The sequence below is a fragment of the Melanaphis sacchari genome, unplaced genomic scaffold, assembly GCF_002803265.2.
Source record: "Melanaphis sacchari strain LSU unplaced genomic scaffold, SCAv2.0 Contig93_pilon_pilon, whole genome shotgun sequence".
NCBI lineage: Eukaryota > Metazoa > Arthropoda > Insecta > Hemiptera > Aphididae > Melanaphis > Melanaphis sacchari.
This window is the reverse complement of record NW_020271665.1, coordinates 524,252-544,927: the sequence shown is the minus strand read 5'-3', so window position 1 is coordinate 544,927 and position 20,676 is coordinate 524,252. Positions and strand designations below refer to the sequence as shown.

Here is a 20,676-nt window from a genome sequence, read left to right as displayed (position 1 = left end):
ATGATCTACGATCGGCCGTGTTAGCTACAGAAACCCGTATAGGTCGTTGGCCACGATCACAAAACGCATTCATTAACCAAACACCATTAATATTATTATCAATACAGTTTTTATTTTTAATAAATCTTCCATATGGCCGAGAAGCCCCAAGATCGCGTGTTCACATGGCAGACAAATTTTCTCTTACTGTTTCCGACTTCCGAGTGTTGTTATTACCATCGCCATCGCACACGCGCATAAAGTATTATAAAATAGTTACCTATGTGTTGAATTGAATCGAATCAATATTCGATCACATTCAATTTATATTTACTTTTCGTTAATTTCTATTTTTACCAATTTTATGTACATCTATTTTATTTCGAAACGGACCAAACACTCTTAAACGAGAATCACACACCACAAATAATGATCGTACAACCGCAAATATTCGAGACGAAATGTTGAAAAACGGTACGAGTGCTTGTGTGCGCATGTGCACGTGTGTGCAAGTGCAAATTCGAGATTGAAAAGTCTATGTAATGACTTCAGGTCATTAATACTTTTTAGTGACGATTGGGTCTTTATAGTGCCCCGCAGCACCACTACACAACGAAAACGCGTGCGTTTATATTTTATAATGATTGAACAAATAATTATTATGAAGGAAAACAATTATTATTGTAAAATAAATATTGGAAAAACCTTCATTATGCATAACTCCTAATTAATTGCCATGCGAATTATTTAACAATAATTTACGTTAATACGAAATCGTGAATAATTTATAAGAAAAAAATATATTGTTTTTTTTTTTTTTTTTTAATTAAAGCTGTTAAGTAAAAACGCTTGAAATAAAAAATTTAAAAACAAATTACATGGGAATAATGTGATACTTGATAACCTTTTTGATAAATACTGTTTGTAAGCAAAATATTCTAATATTTCATCAGTTTAAAACGTAATTTTATTTCCTTGAATCAAGGTCAATAGTTTTGTTAGGTAAAATCAACAATCCGTCCTGCCAACGATAAATAAAATAATAAATATTTTATTACCTTAAGCATTTAAACAAATACAAATATTAAACACAAACGTCGTGATTATTTAAGAGGTTATAATTGTTTGTTCTAACTATTGTTCAATATTGATTAAGTATAAAACAAATCTATACGTAGGTACTCATTGGTTGGTTATTTCTATCAAGTAATTTAATGAACATATTAAATTATATTTATTTAGGTGACTTCATTTATAGCATTTACAGTAGGATTGCATCAGCTTAGATAAAATTGTGTGTTTTCGAATAGGTAATATGAAGTTTTGTTCTTACTTTTGGTTTTACAGCTGTGTTCAGTGATAACATGTAGAATTAACTAGAATATTTTATTGCTCTCAAGGCTCGTAAAAATAAAAAATAAAACGACTTGGAGCATCAAAATGTCGGCGAACAAGATGAAAAAACTGGTTTTCATTTTCGATATTGAAATATTAGAGATATAATATCTATTGAAAATACTTTTGTGCTGGTTCACTGTATATTTTTCAAAGCATAAACTACTTAAAACGAGAAAAAAAATCTTGTTTAACAATCTATTTAAGAAGGGTTTGCTCGATACAAATCTTGACAGTCACTTTATTTATAAGCATAATATATTTTTGTGGTTTTATCGCTACCAAATTATCTACCTATAAATCGTAACCGTGGTAGACTTAACCAAATCCTATTGGTGCACAGGCGTCTCCTTCCGGTATTACGGGTATCCGTTGTCACATTTCATTGCTTCGACGTTATGCGTAGTGCGCTGCAGACGTAAAGTAATACAACTTTAATACTCGGCACGGCCTGCCCGAAATCCTTGTATTTCTGTCAGTCCGTCGACGGTGCAGTATTTTATATACGTATATATTGGCCATGAGAAAAAGTTATTGACTATATTTTAGTAATAGCACGATGATTAAAGCTGTGAATTGAATATACCTACTAACTAATATAATACAATTATTTATAATAAGATCTTACAAACTACATTTAAAATTCTAAAAGATTCACTTAACATGAATTTTAAATATTGACAATAATTGCGATACATTAAAAATATTTAAAAATAGTAATAATAACCAATGACTAATAAAATAAAAATCTAATTGACAATCATTTTAAAACAATATACATAAAAATAAAATAAGGCGGTGAAACAACTATGATGTAGTAATTGTTATAGTTATAACTCATAATTAATGTCAAGAATACTAATTGTCGCACCTGTTGTGCCGTGTGTTGAATTTGTTTTCTTTCTTTTTTCAATTTACTTTGTGTCCTGACTCTCTGGCATTCACATACAGATAACGTTCAGCAGGATTAATGGTTCTACAGAGATAAACGAGTTGTTTATTCTTCGCGCAATTGTTGAATAAATAAAATCATATTTATCTTGAACTGTGCAGCGGTGAACGTACGATAGAAAATTGTTACATATTTTATTATCTTAGTGGGCTGGTTTAAAGTGTTTTCTCGGAATATTAGGTACTAGTGCATTTATTTAAATAAAGTAGAAACGTGTATAGTAAAAAAAAAACGATAAGTGCTGTGAGTGGTGGGAGAAGGACAAGGGGTGTAAAGATATATGTATATATATATATATATATATATATATAAATAAATATATGAGTATAATGAATTACATTCCATGGCCAGCTGTTATACGTCGGTCCGTCTGGCCTCTTTGTATCCTAATTATCATGGTGTGTGTAGTGCATGAAAGATATTTAAAAAAATACGGATAAGGATTTCGTAAAAACATAACAATATTTGAAATATTACTTAACCTGTAAGACATTCATTCGGCAGTAATGTTCCAAAAAGCAAAACGATTAATCACACTGTGCCAGCAGTATATCAGAAAGGCGTTTCAAAAACACGACTATATGCATCACGTCGAAGGGGGATAAAACCAATAATGGTAATATTAATAATAATGGCTAATTTCAGTTTTTATATTATTACAATGAACAATATTTATTCATTTGTTTTCGTTTCTTTTCAAATATTTTTTACAAGAAACTGGTTCGCCAATTATATATACATTTTTTTTTTTTTTTCATAAAAACCATACAAATTGCGAAAGATGCATTGATAAATTTATGAGAAGACTGAAAAATAAGCATACAATGGCCTCATATTTATTGAATAATTCAACAAATATCTCTCTCTCTCTATTTCCCTCTCTCTCTCTCTCTATAACCATCTCTCTACTCTGCCTACTCCTCACCCCGATCTACATTCTCCAGGCACCTAACCATGGTAACACTTTTTTCCCTTCTTCTTCAGCCATTTTATTAAGCATTCCATTAAAATTTATGACTTTTCTTTGTAGTCCAGTCTATACATAAACACACATACACACACACAAGTTCAAATACAACTACAACACGACAGGTAAAACTACCTCGACGCTACAGACGCACTCTGTTCTGCAACCATCCGTTCTTCCCCCAAAAACAGATTGCATCGTCATATTCTTCTTCTTCTTTCGTATGCCAAAAACATCAACAAGTCTACTACGCTGCTGTGTTTAGATACAGCAGCTGCACAATAAATTTAAGGCAACAATATAGACTCTAGTGAGCACGTCACGCATTAATATACGATAATAAATATAAAATATCGTCGTCGAATAAATCGTCCGATTTTATCGTTAAAAATACTCAAACGTCAAAATAGTTTCAAACAATATTATTTCACAATTCAATAATAATATAAACGTAAGGCGTGACATAAATATTGTCAACTCAGCATTAAACATGGCTTTGCTATTGTTTTATACAACTGAAATATAATATTAAAAACACTAATAATTGTAAAAAAAAAAAAAAATATATATGCTTATTTCGATAAAATACCGAGTACCGTTGTGTTATTAAACCATCCTTTTAATCACTTATAAGTTTAACCGAGCCACGAATGAAAATAATATGTACCTATCGTATACAAAAGGAGACTCACGTGTTCGGCCATGCTTGTGTAATGGTTGTTGTTGTTGTTGTTGTTGTTGTGCATGTTGTGGGCGACCGAAAGAGACAAGTCCAAGTTGTCGGTCCTCTGAAAAAAAAAATAAAATGAAAAAACGTTTAGAATATTATCTTTGTATAATAATATAATATATTAATATCAATTCAGTGTATAGTCACAACCAAAAACCGTAGATTAACTCACGATTTTTACCGAAGGGAGCGCGGAATAACGGAACGTTATAATAATAATTACTCGGAGAGCAACTGCTGCAGCAGCAGTCGACAACATGTCTGAGCAATGGTTCTCATCGTGTGTGACGTTGCTCACCAGAAAACGCGTATTTTACAAACCTATTGGATTTTTTATCTTCTTATTACTGAACAACAGCTCCCCCAACTCTATCACTATTGCAACAGTTCATATCCCGGAAATGTCCTCTCGTCAGTGTTTACAAAATTCAAACTTTACACGCGAATACGGTATAATGACAATTTAATATTAAATATTAAATAATAATAATTATAAATTACTATCGGAAACCGTTCATCGATATCGACCCTGTACGATTATGCTAACCTAACCTAATGAATAAGTGAATAGCGTGGAATATCGCTTGAATTTGTCGTACGACATTACATTAATATTTTAAGCATAATATACTATTATATTATGTTGAGAATCACTGTCGAAATACGAAACCCGGTACCATCGTATACGGTTTAATGATTTATACTGGTAATAAATCAAAACCTGTGCAGAAGAAAATGACTGTACCTATAATAATATATACTATTATAATTAGAGGCGTACCGAACAATGTACATCTAATTAATGCGAAGCCAATAAATAATTGTAATATTGAAATGTAAGTACGGACGTGTATATATCACTGTGGGACGTTACGCCTTCACGCGTAAAGGGTAGATACTAGGTGCACCTAATGAATCGTATACACGAAAAAAAAAAACATTAATTTAGGGTTGTGTTATTGATTGCATTGTCCGTAGTACCTTATTAAATATTGTTTTAAAAAAAAAAAATGAAAACTTTTTTTTCGTTCGGAACAAAAGAATACGTTTGTATGATAATCAATACAAAGTAATTATTGTATTATATTCATTAAAGCGCATTACGTCACTTCTGAAATAGTGACAGTATTACACATAATTCAATTTTGGTAAGTTCAATTATCGAAAAAAAAATGTTTAGCGACCCCGACAACTACGTAAACTTTATATTGTACACATTTATTGTTTATCATATCTATAGATAAACATGTTATTATGATGAACACTAAAGAATATACCTATCGAGTAAATTACTTAAAGATTTGAAAAAGGATAGCTGGGTGCTGGCGAAGAAATTATATAGTTCCGATCCAATCAAAAATTGTATTAATATAATAAAATTTATTATGCTAATATTATTTATCGGTATTTCGACAATCGTGTTATAGATACATTGCTGAAAAGCGTAACTGTTATTAAATTTCGGTTAATTATAGTGATAATAATATTGTCCGTGACGTCCGTCCTTCGGTTACTGTGGCGGAGGACCACCCAAACTACTACACCACAACGTCCGCCCCGCGACGTCTCCTGCAAACAGTAGATTGGCGACGGACAGGGGTAAACGGCGCAAACACGCGCCCCGGACAAAAGCAAACACGAAAACTAGTTTTCCACGTCAAGTAAATGTCAAATAAGCTCTGCTGTTGTAAATACCACCATTTATATATATTATTTTTCTTTTATTTACAATTGTCTCGTTTATTACCCGACCTCATTGTCTGCGATCTGCCGCCGCCGCTTTCAATTTATTTATTTTATACCGAACAATAAAGAACCGACTACTCATCTATCTCTCTCTTTCTCTCTCTTTTTTCAACTCTCTCACACACTATATCCGTCTATATCTCTCATACACTTCGTCCTCCTCATCTTCCACATATAGCCATTACCCTTAAAAAAAAAAAAAATGCTCCACCCCAGACGTGTATTATTCTTATTTGGAAAACACAAGGTTAAGAATTAATATCATACCGCTCGTAATTGATGACGTACCGATCGACCGTTTATTAAATTCACCGCTGCAGAAATGTCATATAGGTGTATTATACATATATAGCTTATATCCTCCCTGGACAGACGATGGGACATAACGATGTTAATAGCATCGAAAAAAATTTAATCGAAGGTGACCGGACAGTGATTTTTTTTCTATTGGGTATTTATTATTTTTTTTTTTTTTACACTTGAACTAAAAATTTAAATCAAATGCGTGCACCTCAAAAGTAATGCGATAACGTAATTCTCCGCGTTCACTTCTTCGCTTTATTATAATTCAGTATACGACCTAAACTTTTTATTCTTTCAATTTATAAAAGGATTATTTTAAACTTTCTGTGAAACTAACGAACGACTTAAAAAACACTCGCGTAGTTTAATTTAACTTTTTAAAACTATTACGGCATAATATTTATCGTGTGATGCACGGGAAATATATGTAAATATTCTTCCCCATAATACTCTATACTCCCCTGCCGAATGTTTTATATAAATAAATAACCCACCGTCAGAGGCAATTAAATCGCTCTAATGGGCGAAGATGGCGGCGGAGATGGTGATGATGGCGAGGGGGTGTCGAGGAGGAACGCTCCCCAAGCAGTATTGATTAAAGTGCATATATAGAAAGAGATTCGAATCGGCTTAAAGTATACAGCTGTGTACAAGAGCTAAGAAAGATTGAAAGGTACTGATGCGTAAGTAAACAATTTTCTCCGTATTATTAGTGGTAATGATTATTTTGAAGGAAAAGAAAAGATTCGTATATGCTTATATAATATAAAGATCTATTAATCGGATTAACGCGCGTATTCGTAAACCTCTTATTTTTACAAAATTGAACAGACTGTGATGATTATTTTTCCACATGTAAATCGAAGCACTGTAGAACACACTGCAATATCATATTAATTATTAATTTTTATTTTCGTTTTTGTGGTTTTAACGTTCTACATTCCGCATATAGTACACCGTGAGCTGGACGTTTGCGCAACAATATTATGATGGTTCACAAATAAAAAAAGAACCATTATAGCAGGTAAGCAAAATATTACGGTTGGGAAAAACTAAAAATAAAAATCACGTGAAACGGTTCGTTTAAATAATATAATATTATATTATCTTAAAAATATTATGGAGTACGGCCATTATGGAATGAAAAAAAATCGTCACCCTAATTATTACTAAAACATGGGTATTATATCGGGTTAAAAGTCGTAAAATCTTAGAAGGTATAAACCAAACGGAAAAAGTTTTAATGAAAAATGCTAAACATGTTTTTTATATGTAATATATATATATATATATATATATATACATTTTTATTAGGTAATAAAGTGTGGCGCGTTTTCCAGGAGTATAGCCTATTGTTTGGTACTATTAAAAACGTACTCGTATACTTATATAATGATATTATACGCATCATATATACATACATAATATTATATTCTACTATACAGACGATTACATTGAAAACTGGTCGAGGACTAAACGATTCACATTTAATTGCGTACGCATATAAACACATATGTATATAAGTGTGTGTGTGTGTTTATATTTGTTTATATTATTTAGTATTTACTTGGCATTATTTTAATGTGTTTTTCGTCGTACCGATAGTAGGTAGTTAAAATTGTCCCCGCCGACGTGGATATGCAGAACAAACACACAACAGCAATAGTGTAATGATATATTTTAAATTACACTGAATTTTTCGAAAAGCAAAAATTCGTATGTATTGCTATATTTTCCACCATATTCAGCAACAGGCATAACATTATGTGCAAGACAATAATTATGATAAAAATATGACACCTCGCATATCCAAGTTCAACTCCCACACGTTTCTTTACTTAAACGTACAATTATAAACGAGATCGTCGGTGTTAAGATTTATGTTTTTGGTTTTTGGTTATTATGATTAAACTATTTAAATATGAATTGTGTACGAGTATATTACTTATTCATACCTAATGAGATCACATCGAAAATAGTCGCAGGGCGCACAAATCTAATATTATACGTGTATTATTTGTTCGCATAATATGTCATAATCAGGACTTTGAACTAGGCCGATTTACATATTTCTTAGTTGCATATTCAAAATCTAATTTGACAAAAATTTATTTTAAAATACTTAAAGCTCGAATCCAAAAATGTATACTGCATATTTTTGCATATTTTACCAGAATTAAGTGATTTTGCATATTTAATTAGACAATTTTAAACATAAACTAAATCAAATTCAAAAATAAAAAGCTTTTACGCATTCATATGACTATAGATATTTTGAATGGTACTTAATAAATTTGATACTGATATTTTAAGTGCCTATAGTCAAAAAATAAATATTGTGTTTTAATAATATTAAAAAAATATAATACATATTTTTGCATTTTTGCATACTGTTCTATTTTTCAAAGTTTATTCTTAAATAAAATCATATTTTATAAAAAAAAAAAAACAGTAAATTCAAGATTTTTTGAGTGCATATTCATATAGTACAGATATTATTGTTTTTTAGTGGATTAAGTTCTGAGCCCTGGTGATGATAATATAGTCCTTTCCTTTTTTTTTTTTTTTTTTTACTACCAACATTCCGTCGTTCCCGCGGACGACCGCAATTAAATCGATTGGCATTCATGTGCTCTATTTATTGTAATATAAAATGAAAAATCCGTAAAATGAGCACATAATAATACATTATACGTGAATACTATGTGTGTTACTTTCTCGACAATTACGTCATTTGAAAAATATCTTTAATATATTACATTATTATTGTCCCGTGCACAATGAAATATTATTTATTACACGTTTTTATAAGTAATTGAATGATAATTATGGTTGGCTATTTTTTTTCTTATCCTCCCACCCCGTTTAATGAAAAATAACCGAGTAAATGGGTTAATATGTCGTTTTCTCGTGTTTATAAATGTTTGTGTTCTTGCGTGATTTATTGCCCTTGGCTCGGACGCAAAAAAGACATTTGCGCAAAATCACTACCCGATGCCAAATTATGCATCTCAGCCGACCAAACAGTGGTTTATGCGCATGTTATACAATAAGTGCCAATCAGATATCGTTTATATTTAATTTTTTTTTATAAACATATATATTTATATTGTTTTATCGCAAATGTGATTTATTTGGTCCTACTTAAAAAAAATAACAGGTTCAATGTCCACGATAAATATTATTGAAATGCAAGAACGAGAGTTCCACTTATTTTTTAATCCATTGACAAATGATTTTGTATTTTAAAACCTATCAAAATAGAATTTGTCTAATTTGATTTATTCTATTCGAAAATATTTTAATAACAAATCGCGTTGTGAAACAGCAATTCATCAAACTAAATCCTCGATGAAAATATTGTATTATATATAGGTAATAAACTTATAAAATATTAGTTTACGTCACAATGTTAAATCTACACTTGAGTTCATTAAAACGTATTTGAATTACCTCCAATTGTTTATTGTATTATTTGCTAAACATATTATAACTTCTAATGTGTTAATGCATAATTCAAGGTTTTATTTCTCAATGGTTAGATATTAGGTCCACATGTGTAAAATTCAACAATAATAATGGTATACCTATATATTATTCAAAATACAAGTATTATAGGAACACTTCGCAAATTTTTATCTCACTAGTCGCAACTTGTGAGTTATGTCAACTCGAATGATTTTCATATACACATTTCGGATGATAATCTTAATACAGCATTTTTAATTCTTCACGAATGTTTCAAGTACTGTAAAAATAGAATCCGAGGTCACCTTTTTATCAGGGTCATATAATATAATCAATATCCTTGAAGTTCGCGTACCAAAAATGTACACTTAAATATAGACTTTTACGTTATTCGTTATCACAATATGGCTTTCGCATTCTATATAGGTACGATCGCATATTAATAATGGAATGTTTAATTATTATGATGAATCCACTGCATACATTTTTAAAGTTTATTTAATATTAAAAATAATAATTTGTAATTTCAAGCTAAGAATTGAGGCGATTATGGATGATTCAATTAATATTTTATGAATCTTCGGAACAAACTCAATATAAAAAAAACAAATGATTTACAATTAAAAATTGTTAACACGCGTTAAATATGTATAATAATATTAATATCACCGAAGGTTTTAACTATTAGTATTATTTTAAAAATGTATTCTTCTTAGAAACTCTAGAAGGATATCAAAGACATTCAAATTCAAAATGGAGTCCCTGAGAGAGATTAAATAATGAAAAATAAAATAAAATAAAAAACTGAAAAGGAACGCCTCCTCGATACACTTTTAATGAGCTCAAAAAAAGCCTGGAAGTGAAAATAAGTCAAAAGAAATGAACAAGCCAATTGTTAAAACAAGAATCTGCGGTTCAACGAATTCAAGTATAATTTATCATTAATTAGATAATACAAAATGCATGGGTTGGTTTTCAAAAGGGATATATATTATAAAATGATTATTAAAATCGATGAGAATCTAATGAACCAAATTGTATAATGTATACATATATTAATTAAAACTATGAAGATAGTTTGAATCTTCCAAAAGAAATTAATTTAATATCGTACTATTTTTTTTTTTTAAAGGCTAAATAAAATGATAATGTTTAACGTATTTATTATTTTCTAATATTTTTAAAACAAAGTAGAATTCTAATGTGAAATGGTTGAAATTATATTACAATAAATTCAAGAATAGATATTAATTACGTAATTCATTAATATTAATTGAACTTTAATTGAATATCATGATTCATGACAGTAGTTTTTGCCAAATCCCTAAAGTATAAATTGAATTTCCCCTGATTAGTTTCATTTATATGATAATATATAAAATCAATTATATTTCTTTTTCTATCATCATGAAAATTAGATAAAATTACATACGGTGTAGTATGTAACTGAATTGAGGTTTATTCAATGGTCTTTACGAAACAAAAGATTATTAAAAATTATTTCGCCACCGTTTCTTGGAGTTTTAATATTATTTACTTTGACCAGTACGTCATTGTTCTAGTTTACGTGAAATGTTTCCAAAATTTTACATTAAGTACGGTTGTTAAACACTTTATATTTTCAGTCAAATCAGTGGTTTATTTTGTACAACTTTATCACGGCAGGTTGTCTCACATTGGGTTATGTCACCTCCCCCCAACACCATCAACAAACACCATCTGGGAACTCTTCAAAACTTCTCATAGAATTTTCCAACAAATTATGTTTCGACTACAGTACAATTCATTACAACGTGCAGTTTTATAACAGGTACAACATTTTTAAAAAGAATAACTCAGACTACGCTAGTGCTGTATTATTGAGAACACTAAATTGTTTTTAGAAATAAATTAATGTAAATGCCGTTATTATTATTTTTTTTTTTACATAAATATCAACCCATTTCGATTCTGACGATAGTAACTAATGTTTAAATCTCACTAAATTATGTTTAGGCCATATAATAGACCGTGTATTATTATTAATTCGTTTACTGGTTTCGTCTATCAACGCATTTGACCTCAACCCCTACTCCGTGTTTTAATGACAGCGCTAATAACACGTTCCAAATGTATTTTATTATTATTATTATTATTATTATTATAGCTTGTGTCTACTACCGTGTACAGGGTGTCTTAACTCTGTTCGTATTCAGTGCAGATCTATACCATAATATATTGTATTATCCTTAATAGCATGCAACTACTATAACTTAAACTATGTAAAATACTATGCTTACATCTGCAATCTGCATAATTTGAATACCTAATGGAAATATTCGACTCTTGAAATAATTATTTCACATACTCGCATCTCTGCGATTTTCACGACGAAAAACGTCGTCGGTTTGACGAAAAACACGACGTCGAGACGCCTTGAAGTATGAATGCAGTGGGTTAAGAGATACAATATGCAATCGTAAGACTAATAGTTTTAATATTTTTATTTTTTGAAATTCGCTCGTTTACTATATCGAAAACCGCATACATTTTAGACAAACGCGGAATCGCAAAAATTTGCGTTACAAGCACCGCACACACTGTGACGCATGCACATGCAATAATATACCCAATATCATCATCGTTAAATTCTTAACATCTGAATTCAAATCCAGTCGGGGAACAGGAAGCCATCAATCAAAAATGCGCTCAAAACGAAATTAATTGTTCGGACAAACTCGTTACAAGTGCATAATTTTACTGTAGTCGAACAGAAGGGCCTTCCACATACGCAGGCACATGCCAAAATTACCTATATAATTTTATAGTAATTATAATGATACGCTGTAACCCGGTGTATTATTTTTTAACTGATTCCTTATCATACAAGTACCAAAAATGATATCAAATTAAGACAGAACCTAATCTAGTAGAGGAAAACTTGTGTATGAATTGTACCTATATTTTTAAAATTAACACTTTTATAACTTATCCTACATTTAGTATAATTAGTTATTATTTTATGTCAATAATAATTTTATAAATATTTTATGTTAATACATTGAAAGGCCACTATGGAATATGAAATTTTATTTCACGACGATTAAGGATATGAGGAGGGGATGAAGTTTTTCATCGTGAAATCCAAGATCACGAAACTTACTGACAAATTGAAAAAGTAGGGACTTTGGCAATCCCGCAGTTTTTTGATTGCAATAACGCGTCTGACACTGCGTATTTTTGGGATATACTTAGCATACTACGAAAAACTATGATATAATACTATTATATTATAACCACAATGATAGACGGCCGATTTAAGAAAAGTTAATCCACCGCCGCGCGTCGCCATCTATGTTGTTTGTTTAGAAGATGACATGACCTTCGAAGTTCATTCTTAGTGGATATTATTATCATTATTATTATTACAGACCCGCGTGGACCACATTTGAAAATATCCCATAATTAAGTATAAAATAGTACGACAAAACATCAATAACGATAATTTAAAATTCATTTTTTTTTTTCTTCCTCTTACATAATATTAGGCTATTACTATACACACGTACCCATAAAAATAGACATACCAAATACAATTTAAACCGGTTTCGTACAAAAAATAATAATAATAAAAATCTAATCTATCTAATTACATATTTAAACCGCTGAATGGTGCTCGTGAATTCGATCCCTATAATTAATTTTTTTTTCTAATTTTAATTCTAAAGAACACATTATACGTGTATATAATATTATATTTTATATTGTATGATTATACATAGACGCAATATATCGACATGTATAGAGAAGATGATGGTATTAAATTGTAATTTTTATTATTCGTTCATGTAAAATATGTTATTAAACTGAAGATGGGGTTTACAAAAAACAGTAAAACAATAATAGGTAATTTTAAGTTGTACAACGTAATAATGTAATATTATGCATATTATTTTATTGTATCTATATTATGTAGGCGCGTCCGAACGGCACGACGGTATTATAATAGCTAACAACGCGTTATAACATCATTAAAATGATAGGCGGCCGTTAATATTTGCGACTATCGCGTGAAACGTTTTCAATGTGTATAATATGTGTACGCCGAGTGGAAAGAGACGGAATAAGAGAATTCTAAATTCCATTGTAATGCGAGCACAAAAGTGCGTAAAACGTCGCTATTTAATAATACATATAAACTGTAATATTATATAAAATATGTATTGCGCTGAATACACAATCATTTGAGTTACTTTATAATAATATAGCCACTCTCGTACACGATATTATGTAAACGGCGTGCGGTAGTGTCGGTAAACGTATTAAATTATCTGATATCAAAATTATCATTGCTTTGAAATTATGTACGGTCGTGATCTGTTACCCGGTTAGCACCACTTTATAATCGGATTTAATATGGCAGAAATCATTCGCACGATCACAATATTATGTAAATCGTATAAATCGTTTTTGTTTCCTTTTAAATACATAAATATATATGATACGAACATATTATACATATGCATGAAAATGTACCTATTCCGTATGCGAGAAATTCAGTACATATATTATAAAAATCCATTTTTTAAATCATCTATCATTATAATATTATTGTTTGTCGAATTATATTTTGAATAAATAATTAGTTTATTATTATTATTATTATTATTATTATTCAGAAATCGTATTGAAAAGCAATCAATAGGTACATTTTTAACATTCGACGTATTATATACCTACAAACACACACAATGGGAACAAAATAATATTCTATTTCATTCTTACAACAACAATAATAATTAATGACCGAGTAATTTCAATATGGCAGTCCACATATCTTCGTGATGATTTTTTTCTTTCATAATGACGAAAATATTTTTTATACACGTATACATATTTTATAACAAGCAACAATAATTAATTTCATTCGGCTCAGCAAACATCATTAATACTAGTCTATGGCGACGAGACGATAATAATATTATTACGGTTTAATAATAAAAGATTTTCATGTTCATTAGAGTATTCGTTTTGTGGGCATGTCCCAAGCTTAGAAACGTATAATGACTAAGGATATTTCGTTTTTTCTTTGTATCTGTACTACCACATCGTCTATTTTGTGTGTATGTGTTATAATATTATATTATTATGTATATAAATGAATTTATATATTATTATTATTATTATTGTTATTCCTTTGTATGCAGTTTCTCAGTATTCAGTCGTTAAATGACAGAAAACACATTGACGAAATTTCCAAAAGGGTCGTTAACTATGGTTAATGTAATGATTGGGTCACTCAAAAAATCTTAAATACACTATTTTTGAGCGATATAAACATTATTTATTAACTTTAAACTATACGAATAATACTTATACATAATATCAAATTATCAATAATACAAACAAAAATTGCACTCGATCGCGTTGTCGTCGGCTCGCAATTGAATTTTAATCCTAGACAATCGTGTTTCAAAGCTAACAGCGCACCAAGAGGCTTTGCCAGAAACCGAATTGACCTTTAGTGGCAATAAAAACTTGATTTTACATTGTATGACCTTTTCGCTTACGCTGACATTTTGATTCGTACCCTGTTATTTATTAAATTTCACTACGTTGCAGTGTTTTTCTGTCACCCTCTCACACTGTGTGTCATATATTTATCATCGAATAAAATCTAATTAATATTTTTTTGAAATTAAACGGTCGAGGTTAATGGGTAAAATGAAAATGTGATCAAACAGTATAGTCTACTGCAGTAGATAATAATGTACACCGGTACCACTAGTCGTAATTCAACCCGTTCTCTGATTTGTATTTTTAATGATAGGTATAATAATTATAGCCTAGCATTATTAAAAACTCAACTAATGATCTGATAATGCGATGCGACGTGACTATGAACTCATACACACACACACACAAACAGATATATATATATATACACATATAATAATTTAGGATATCGTGATGGCCGAGGGGCTTTAAATACAAAGCTGAAAATTTTAAATCGACATTTTTTTTTCTGGAATTAAAATAGAGATTATACAAAGTACAAATTATTGTTATTTGTTAATAATTTATGATTTGTTGAACAATAAATTCGTTGCGTTAAAATTTCGGTTTTCTTTCTAAAATGCTCAAAACCCATCCCGAGATATATTCAACGATTTAACATAAACGTTCATAATTTCAACCAAAAATAATAATTAATAACTGCAGCGGTAGCGGTGGCATAAACAAAATCATAATTAGTGAAATAACTTACATGAACATGGGGGGGAACGTGCTCACGCACGCGTGCGTGTGTATTTTATTCTCTTATTATAAGTTTTGAAACATTGCCAGAAAACGATATTATTTATCAAAATGAAAATAAAAATAAATAATAAAATAACTGATCATTTGGAAATGTTCTGCGTTCTAAAATTAGACCGTTGCGTCATATCATTTAAATGGACACTAGGTGCCATGAATAGTACGAATTTGCATCTGATGCGTTTTCTCACATTGTTAATCGCCTACTGTTTTAACGACAGTTATTTTAATTTTTAATAATAGTGAAAATCGTTATGGTTTCGATCAAATGTCCAGTTTCCTTCGATATTCAACGACGATAAGACATACGATTTCCTAATAGAATTAATAATATCAGTATAATATTGAAAATTTAATATAATCATAGTAGGTACTGCCGCCGTCTTCTTTGTAGTTCAGTAATCATGCTCATCCGTGCAATAATCGTGCATGGGGAGAGAAATAAATCGAACTATACGGACTGAAATCATAAACGAAAAAATCTTTTACCGTCACTAATAGTCGATCGGCCATGACAATATATTATTATGTTTTATATTAGGTACACTGAAACAATGGAAATCGATAATGAGCGTACAAAATTAGTGCAAACGAATTAATATCACCTGGCACTCGGTTCAGACATCACACTATAGGTTAGGTACTCCGCGTTGTGGCCATGTAGTCGATTTTACTGGTCAAGGTTGGTAGCCAGCTCGAAGTGTATTTTATCACCAACAGGTGTATCATCGTTATAAGCACAACAATTATCAACGTATACTTTTGTTCCAGTCTTAAAATCTTATGCACAAACGTGTACGGTAACTGAAAACATAAACCACTACTAACGTTTTCCATAAACACGTATTGGTTTTTAAACATATCTTGTACGAAGAGATCTTTGGTTTTGTTTTATTTTATGTCATGTTTTTACATTTTGTGCTCAAGCAATTATATAATATTATTATGTCGCATGTATTGATCCCAGAAGAAATTGAAATGATACTATTATCGTTTACATATAGGCATATTCGATGACTTGTGGTCGGTAAAAAACTACAAGTCTAGGTGCATACCTAGATACATATAGTAATCGGGGTTTTGACCCGACATTATGTCGAGGGGTATATGATAATAGTAATAATAACAACACTATTGAACACGGTCGTCGCCGTCAACCTGAGATTACACATCTGGTGCTCTGTAATTTTCACTAAACATAACCAGTTTTTTTTTCTCCTTGCGACGATCGCCTCCTCATTGCCTTTTATGAATAATAATTATAAAAAAAAAAATTATTATAACGCTGTTTCTAGTGAGTCGACTAAGTATAGACCATAGACACAGTCACGTACAATATAAACTATACGTGTTTTCGGAAAATCTTATAAATACAATTAAAAAAATTAAAATACAAAAAAAACGCGTTCGAATTTTTAGCTATTATAGAATAATACTGTAATATTACTAAAAACCACTTTATTACGCGTTTAGTACAAACACACACACACACACACACACACACATACACAAACACGTTTTTTGTATAGATTTATAAAATATAATTTAGTAGCGAGAAAGTTATTAAAATACTATTCCGGTTACAAAATAGCGGTATACGATGAATAAGTATATACGCAATGTGCATATTTCAATGATTAATAGTGAATTAATACTATTGGCTCGAACAGTGATCACCGCGGTCCAATCGATCTGTATCAATTTCCACGTGTACATGGATCTCAATACTTAAATTATTGTTGTTTTTATTTTTCATAGTAAAGTAGTTGGTGTTTCTTAAGTAGTCTCAATTCGTTTCGAGTTAGTTGACCTCATTTATTGTGGGCTTATGTTTAACCTCAACAATTTTTCTATCCGTTATAAGTGTTTTTCTTCTCGTCGACCAGTACCGTATGTATAAACGGGTGGCCAACCGAACTGTTCATTAAAAAAATAACCATACAGTAATATTCCCGACACCGTGAAGTCTGTAACTACTTGTAAAAGTATAATAGTATTCAATCGATACATTAATGACGTAAAAATTTATTTTAAAACAATATCGACGTATTTTTCTTTTAATCGTTATACATCGTAGGTACACAGGTGTGCGGACAATCCGTTCGTTTATCAAACTGTCCGCCAACCGTCCATAAACGCGTTTCATTTTCACAATTTAAAAATCCTTGTATTGGTAGATATTTTACTCATTGTAATTATAATAATATCAATACCATTAAAAAAAAAAAACGGGTATACTGAAATAGCGAAGTGTACGTGTAAATAATGATTTAACATTCAGTGATTTGGAATCATAATACAAACAAATAAGAAACATATCAAATATATACCTAAATATTATATTACAATAAACATTTAAATAACGTGTGCAAATAAATAAAAAATAGTGAGAACTGAAACGAGAGTCGGTATTCGCAGCGCGTCAAATCGTCCACGAAAACTTCGACAAAATAATATCGATAAAAATTCACAGAAATGATTTTCCACGAGTCTCTTGCGCCGAGCTCTGAATATTGTTCGTTGAACAAGTTTTAAATTACACGCTACGTACGTCCAATTAACGGTTGCTGTGATCATGCGAGATTTAATCAACCACGCTTGCATTTCATTTGAACGATAGTGTTATGCAATAATGTTATTGGCGCGGTGTGGATCGGCGGTGCTCATAAATGTGAATTGAATATTTTTGCTTCTTATATTTTCCCCTCCCTCTATTTTTTTCTGTATCCTGTGTTCTTGCCGTTTGTTCGATGATTGATGATTAGAAGTGCAAATTGATTTTTCGTATTTTCGCCAAATAAGAAAAACATAGTACCATCAATATAATATTTTTGTATAGTGCTCTTTTGAAAATATTCGTATTATTTTTCATCATAACTGCATAGACATCATTTTGCTGTCGCTTTTCGAATAATATACTTTACATACTTGAGTTTCATAAATAATACCCGAGCAGACATTAAATATTTCCTTGTCAAATACACTTTATCAAAACTGAACCACAAATATCATAAAATTTGAAAGAATAATAAAGATGAAAAAAACTCATACCCCTAATTTATTATTATTATTTTTATTTATATTTTTTGAAATTGAGAATTTTAAATTTCAAATACTCTATGTATTATTACTTGGACACGTAATAAATTATACACATATAGCTATTATCTCCCTCGATCTCATTTTCATATACATTTTTGTTAGTTTCAAACCATCATCTCTTATGAATTTTATATGAGGTTTACATAAATAATTAATTCAACGATAATACTGCTACTAGTCTGTGTCAAACGACTTGCTCGTGTGGAAAGAATTTACATATGAATAATGAATGGATTTATTTTCATAATAGTTTTAAACTTGTTATATTTTTTTACATAAAATTATACGAATTTCACTAAATTAATTTACAAATTTAAATTTCGAAAAACTAAAAAAAATAAATCCACGTACGAAATATATGTATTATTATTATACTATTGTAGATCGTTTAAAATGTCACTGAATATATTCCATTCGTATAACTCGTTCTGGAATTCTTTCTGTAATAACGTATTTAATGGGAACTTGTGTGAAAATAATTGATCTATGCTAAATACCATATTTCAAACGTACCAAATAATTTGAAGCAACTAAACAACGGATAGTGAATTCAGTGCAAACGACAACAAGGGGTAGAGGAAAAAGTTATTATTGTGTTTTTTGAGCCATGAATTATATTATAAAGTCGTTATTTTTCTAAAACACAAAATTCATATTACACATTCCTCGTCCATTCGCCGGTCGTCGGTGGCGATTGCGGGGGTTGCGGTACGGTGAGGGGGGTGGATATGGGAAAGAACATAAATCTGTTTTATGGGCACTGTTTTACTCACCCCTGCTGCCCATTTTTTAACAACCCCTGTACAGTTACGTTTGCTTCGGTAGCCGGAGAGGGCTTTTTCCATTATTTTTATTGTTGTTATTTTATTACCGTTTTTCGGTTCGTAACGTCACATAATCTAAACGAACCTTTTCGATTAATAATCACCACTCTAGTGTTTTATTTTAAACATTAAATTAAGTTTGAACAAACGTGGTTGTCAATGTTTTTTTTCGAAAATCGTAATAAATTATCCGTGAAAATGTTTTGGTTTTGTGAAAACCATGATATCGTCACTGCAATAGGTTGTGCTTTTATAATATATACATGTGCTTATTATTATTCACACGCGTAAAGAGTTTGTTAATTGCACAAAATTGTGTGTTCATTGTAGAATTCATTTATACGATAACAAATTAATTATACATTAAATAGGTCAATGAAATATACATTTACACAAGTAAAATTTATTTAGATTCATAAAGTATGTCGGATAATTTTAATTAAAACTAGGCTACGAATAAAACGTTTTAGTAAGAAGTTTATATGCAAAAATCATTTTGTACTGCATTTTGTTTTTTTATTTGTATTGCTTAACTAATCAACAATTGTGTTTTAACGTTTTGGAGGTTTTTATTGTGTTGTCTAATAACTAATACAAAGTTGTAAGTAATTCTCCATACGACCCTGTCTGTATTCATAGTAAATTTGAGCACAAGGCCAAAAGCCTTAGTCATTTTCGTCTTTTTGTAACGAAATATGCATGTATAATTTACTTAGAAAACATTCAATGATTTGTGAAGATTATAGCAGTGTCAGGGTAACATAACAAGATACTATTTTCAATAATGTTAATATATTGTACACCCAAACCAAATCAAAAATGTATAATTTTCGATGATTTTATACTCATTACATAAAAACTTTGTCGATTGGTTTTGGCTCAAAACGTGTTCGTAATTCGAGTTTTTTCTTTT

The 20,676-nt window shown here is 30.2% G+C and overlaps 1 protein-coding gene across 2 annotated transcripts in view; it reads right to left on the bottom strand.

The window, feature by feature from the left end:
- Window positions 1-20,676, bottom strand: part of LOC112603001 (putative mediator of RNA polymerase II transcription subunit 29) — a 100,172-nt gene that overhangs the window by 25,845 nt on the left and 53,651 nt on the right. For both annotated transcript variants that reach the window (XM_025351398.1, XM_025351399.1), the window contains exon 3: window positions 3,986-4,081. In XM_025351398.1, the coding sequence (XP_025207183.1) occupies window positions 3,986-4,081 (96 nt within the window). The remainder of the gene's footprint in view (window positions 1-3,985; window positions 4,082-20,676) is intronic.